This window comes from Diorhabda carinulata, chromosome 7, assembly GCF_026250575.1.
Source record: "Diorhabda carinulata isolate Delta chromosome 7, icDioCari1.1, whole genome shotgun sequence".
NCBI lineage: Eukaryota > Metazoa > Arthropoda > Insecta > Coleoptera > Chrysomelidae > Diorhabda > Diorhabda carinulata.
This window is the reverse complement of record NC_079466.1, coordinates 20,685,410-20,691,409: the sequence shown is the minus strand read 5'-3', so window position 1 is coordinate 20,691,409 and position 6,000 is coordinate 20,685,410. Positions and strand designations below refer to the sequence as shown.

General features: G+C 34.2%; 1 protein-coding gene across 1 annotated transcript in view; it reads right to left on the bottom strand.

Moving 5' to 3' along the window:
* Positions 1 to 934: 934 nt before the first annotated feature.
* LOC130896233 (ras-related and estrogen-regulated growth inhibitor) overlaps positions 935 to 6,000 on the bottom strand; it is a 69,053-nt gene continuing 63,987 nt past the window's right edge. The window contains exons 5-6 of the mRNA XM_057804181.1: positions 2,820 to 3,003; positions 935 to 2,113 (exon numbers count right to left, since the gene is read on the bottom strand). Of these exons, the coding sequence (XP_057660164.1) occupies positions 1,869 to 2,113; positions 2,820 to 3,003 (429 nt within the window). The 3' untranslated portion in view covers positions 935 to 1,868. The remainder of the gene's footprint in view (positions 2,114 to 2,819; positions 3,004 to 6,000) is intronic.

Here is a 6,000-nt window from a genome sequence, read left to right as displayed (position 1 = left end):
ATTTCTCTGTTTGTTTGTTTATGGTGTTCTTTGGACTTTGCTTGTTTTCTCTTCGTTATTTTTCATAGTATCGTCCATAAATACCGGATTATAGAAAAAACACAAATATATCATGAAAACAAAAAGCAGTACAGACATCAAACAGAATAACGAAATTCTAAGGTTCACGGCAGCAACGTCAAGTTTATGAATAGGGTGTAGAATTTGCTAGGAACGTCAAGTGGAAAACATCACTCGCGAACGGCAACGGAAATCGGAACAATTTTATGAATTATACATCAGTACCCTCGCCAATGGTAATGAGGTCATGATTCAACGCTATATTATTAATTTGCTCCGAAATATCTTGCGCTGACGTCGAAAACAATGCTCGATTTCGTCTCCAACTTCCACCTTCCCGTTGAAATATATCCAAAAAACGCGTGTCTCCCACAGTTATTTTAAATGTACTGAAATGGAAATTGGACTACAATCTTCACCGAAAAACAAAAAATGTTTTGATTCATGGAGAAATTTCGATGATGCTCGTTTGTTGCGAAAATTCCAAAAATTCCTAACCTAACCAATTTGTGGATTTTTTTGATGTTTTCTGGAGTAACCACCTCAATTGGACAACCAGAACGTTCACGATCATCGGTTACTGTACGACCACGTTTAAATTCAGCAAACCAATAATAAATGGTTCTTTTCGATGAAGCTTGTACAGTATTTTATCAAAAAGCGATGATAAATTAACAAACGAAATTGTTTTGAAAATAACAAGCTTCACTTAAATGGCTGTCACTTTTTTCTGACTAATCGAAATGTCACGAAATTTTACACATAGTCTTTTGAAAGTTGGTGCTTCATAAACGTCATATGGATTTGACAATGGTGATTAAGTTTCCAACGATCTCTCTTGGCTTCTATTATGAGGCTCATTTCCATTTGAAGAGGTGTATAAACAAGCAGAACTGCTGGTTTTGGGTAGCTAATATCCTACTGGTAGTTACGGTAAGGTGTTTCGATAATTCGATATCTTTAAGTTGAATTGTGGTTGCTACAATTGCCATACTTTCACATTCAAATCGTTATGTTGAAATGTTCAGTATATTTTCACGGCCACATCATAAAGCTATAAGTGAAAATATGTTTTCAACAGAATGGAGCTTACATGAGTAATGAATCTGTAGACGTCGTTATATATTTCCTGATTGACTTTCAAATATATCTATTGGCCTGCACGTTCGCCAGATCGATCCGCCCGCGATCGTATACGGCCACAACGTTTATTGTCGTAAACCTCGTTCACTCGAATTGGATTGTTTTCTGATTGCTTGGGTGTTAATAACATACGTGTGATTGAAATTAACTCGCTTACAAAATTAATTTATGCTAGAACGACGCCAACAGAAAATTATGAAACCATATTTTTGAAATTTCTCACGCATTTCAGTGATTTTAAGTGGAAGGTAAGCGCAAACAGAAACGTTCATGAATCGATCTTTTGGTTTTCCTGCAGAATCTACGTTTCCCGTAACATTCACATGACTGAGCGAGAATGAGCTAAATCGATAAATACAAAATTAATCAGTCGATTTAGTGGGCAATAAAAAGATTTTATGAGGACGGTAAATAACAAAACCCCAAAGAGGTACAATAGGAAATATTTGAGCATCGGTTTTCCATCTTAATTAAATATCAATAAGTTTTGTTGTTTCCATGGAAATTGATTATGTGAAAAATGATCTTATAGATAATTTCAATGCGAACATCTTCCTCAAAATGGCTTTTGTGGAATATTTGATTGACTTGACAATATAACAAAGAGTCAGGAAAATCTTCAAACAATTTCTTGTATTTCTCCAGTAGACATTCTAATAAGTGAATTAATAGCTAGCATTATTTCCTTTCATGGATATACTCATTCTCCTATTGGCTCTAGAGGAATAACCGATCGGATCGGTTGAACTCGACGGAGGTGGGTACCTCCACCTCAAAGGTTTCTGTTGCAGGTGACCATCGGTCGAAGCTCTTTCTCTAAATGGTGTAGATTCAAGAGAACTTGATGTACTGCTGTCTTTTGCTTCCGATTCATCTTCTTCCTCAAGTTCTTCTTCAGTCCAGCGCCTACCTGAAAAGGAAACATTCGTATCTATAAATTGTATTAGAGATTGACCTTTCCTTTTTTGAAATAAAATATTTTTAGCTTATTTGACTTCATGTAAAATTGCAACACGGGAGAACTATTAATGCTATGTGCCAAAAAGTGACCACACATGGTGTGGCTAATGATGAGACTGATGGTATTAAGCGCCTTCCACATCGTTGGCAGCGTGTGGTAGCTGTAGCCGTGGACTACTTTGAGGGTTCTTAGATCCATTTTTGTCATGTCAACTTTATCTGTACTGTGTGCACATATTTATTGTGCACACATGTAGTTAACACCTTGTAATTGCGTCTATATATTTTCCAATCAAACTGATATCTTAAAAAAAAGTAATTCTAATGACTTTTTCACACACTATTGTAAGTTTTAGTTTCAAATATAATTTACATTCATAACTAAATTTTCCTACTCCATTACAAATGATTTTGACTTTTCTTAACTGCTATGGTAAATTAGCTTCTTAAAGCTATTTGTATTAAGTTCGATTATGGTATGGCTTTTTTGTTCCCTCACATGTTTGGCTACTGATGTTGAGGTTTAATTTATCATTATGGCAAAGAATAATTAACTCAGCTTATAATATGATCCAATCCTCAAAAAATATGATATTAGCTGTCAATGGAGAAGACAGGGAAAAATAATATATCTTCTCTCACACAATTAAAATTACCTATAGTTCCTGTAGGCCTACAACTGTAAGGAATTAAACTACTCGGGGAGACAGCTGCGGAACACAGTAATCTGATGGTATCAGGTGATATTGGTTCTTTTTCAGTACCGCTACGTCGAAGTTTTGTTGGATTTTTACTATGTACTCTCCAAAAGCGACATACGTCGCGGAAAACGTTCCATACCTGCAAATTATAAGTAACAATCAATTGTTAGAAAACAGAGATCGCAAGAAAAATTGTTTTTTGACAAAGAAATTATATATATTATTCGAGGGTTGCTTCTTAAGTTTTGAGATATTGCAACACTGATGTGAATATGTTAAATCTGACATTAACATCATAAAGTTTGACATTCTTAATGGTGAACATTCATCTTGATCAAAAAATGGAACTTTGCGTCGATGATTTTCTATGACTTTCGACGTTGATTAAACCAACAGCAGCGTATCGATCAACTTGGTTCGACTTTTGTTGTTGTTCCAGCATCTCGAGGTACCATGTTTTGCTGCTTTTTAGAATTCAATCCTGGTCCCAATTGGCTACAGGATGAATTTCGTGAAGGTAAAAAACAAATATTCAATATTGCGTGATGAATAGCCCAAATTCTAAAAAGGCTCTTGTCGATTGGTGCGAGGAAATGCTGAAAAAATTCAATCAAAATGCTTCAAAAGACGTCTATAAGATCATGATAGGCGACGTTTAATGAATCTAACCATATCAACCCGGAGCTGAAAATTAATCGACTGTATGGGTCTTTCAAGGTGAGCAAAATCAAACAAAAGTTGGTCGTATACGAAGCATTTCGAAGCAAATGGTCGCTTGGTTTTTTGGAATTCCAGGACCAGGACCTTTCCATTAGAGTAACGTAGAACGGTCAATCCTGAATGGTAAGCGAGCATTTGTTGCTATAAAAATTCGAAAAAATTAGGGAAACCCATCGCGAAAGACGAAAGACTCCACCACGACAATACAAGCTCTCATACATCAATTCAAGCAAAAAACTTTAACCGTTAAAACATAGATATGATGGGTCATCCGCCGTACAGTCCTTATTTGATTTCTTATTCCAGCAGATCAGAAATAAATTGATCTTAATGGAGAATATTTTGAAAAACAATAAGCCATATCCAATTATAGATATTTGTTTTTATTTGTCAATCTCAAAAATTAAGTAGCAACCCTCGTTTACTATACAAATTGACAGATCTAAAAAATATCATTAAAATTATGAATACATATCGTAGAATCACCTACTTCGATTATCCCAAACATATTAATTTTGTTGCATTTGAAGCTGACAGAATCTTTAAAATTAAAAATAAGCATGTTTTTCAACTTTTACGGAGGCAGATGTGTAACAAAATTATTAATCAACATGTCTCACATTTGTACAAACAGTTTTATTTGTGATTTATACTTATCAAAAATTCTAATATTGACAATTATACTATACAATCCGAAACTATTGGAATATATATTTCAACTAAATATTCGTCATCAATATAGATATTGGGTGCCACTATTTTCCAGCCGATTGTACAAAACTGAGATATTTTTAAAGCTGTTCATTGAAATCAAAACGAAATCCTTTTGAAAGCACTATATTTTAAGCAGGAACTTTCGAATTACATGAAAAATCCTGTCTCTAGTAGCCTATACCATTACTATGAATGGGGAGGTCCCGTCAGGTAATCCCTTTGCACTCACTTCTGTCACCCTCTGCTTAGCCCATAGAAGCTTCCAGGATGGGAAAATCCTACAGGCACTCCTGATCTTAAAGCAATTGTTAGTATAGTTACTAACTCTCTCTGTGTGACAAAGGCGTACCTTTCCAGGGTCTTGTATACATTCCAGTTTTTTGATTCTATCCATTTAGTGGATGCCACCATCTAAAAGCAAACTGACTTGAACTTGGTTTTATTCCTCTCTGCAAAGAAGATCGATTTTGAATTTCCTGGTGAGTAGGTACTTTAATGTTTTGGCAGTGTCAATCCACAAATGCGTTAGTCTGAGTTTGAAGATGACCACGAATATCTACATTATGGTAAAACTACTGATGCTATAGCTGCTTCCTATACCCACATTTTCTTTCCAAAAATGATTTGTTTGCTGTACAAGACGACATCTAGATATTTGCACTCCTTGCTAAGCTGTAGCTTTTCACCATTTACACCCAGGCTGCAGTTTTTACCTCATCTATAGCGAAAATAGTACACTTTTAGTCATCTTGGGATTGAATGTTTTTGTGCAGCTGGTCTCGTTGACTTTCTGTAGCACTACACTTGAAAAATCATATAAAATAACATTCAATAGCTGGGAAAAGTTTTAGCGGTACTAGTGTAATAATACAACAAAAATAATTTGGACCTAGGAAAAAGTTCATCAATTTTGGTTTTGGAACTAAGAAAGAATGATTGAAGCAATAGATATTAGTGTTAATAAGTTACGAAATGTTCAAATTAGGAATTTTCATATATGAAAACCGACATTACTTAGAAGACTTATTGAGTTCTTATATTGAAATTCCCTTTTAGTAGATTGGATGTGAGTTTATTGAACTTTTAAATTGATTTTTTTAATAATGTATTTATAGGTGATTCTACAATTTTTTGTGAATTGTTTCCTCTTAAATGTTCCAAACTTTATTAATAGCATAATCACCTATAAATCCTTAACACTACTTCGGTACGAGACATTTTGTTTTGGCACCAAGATTAACTATTTTTTCCGTTCATAAATAATAATATGAATTAATTCAATGTCAAATATTTGAGGTTATTTACATCTTTTTCCATTCAGTTAAATCAACAGATGTCAAACAGAGAAGTATGAGCTATTAACATTTATTCATATATTTTATCGTTTCCGATTTGGACGATCGCCCATCGAAATTTAGTTTTAATTCATTAATATGTTCAATTAACTGCCAGAATGAAATTGCATTCAGTAATAGATCGAATCAAACTTTAAATATATTTTATAACGTCCCCTTTATCGATTATTTCGGGCCCCGAAGGCTGTCTCTCTAAATCTGGATGCTGAACTGCAATAAAACTGTAGACAGATTTAATAAAATTTATTGTTATCCGAAATGTGTTTCCCGAACATTAATGTCATTTGGCTTGCGTTCAAATCAATTCTAGAGGGGGTTTTACTACTCGGTGCAGTCAATAATCCATT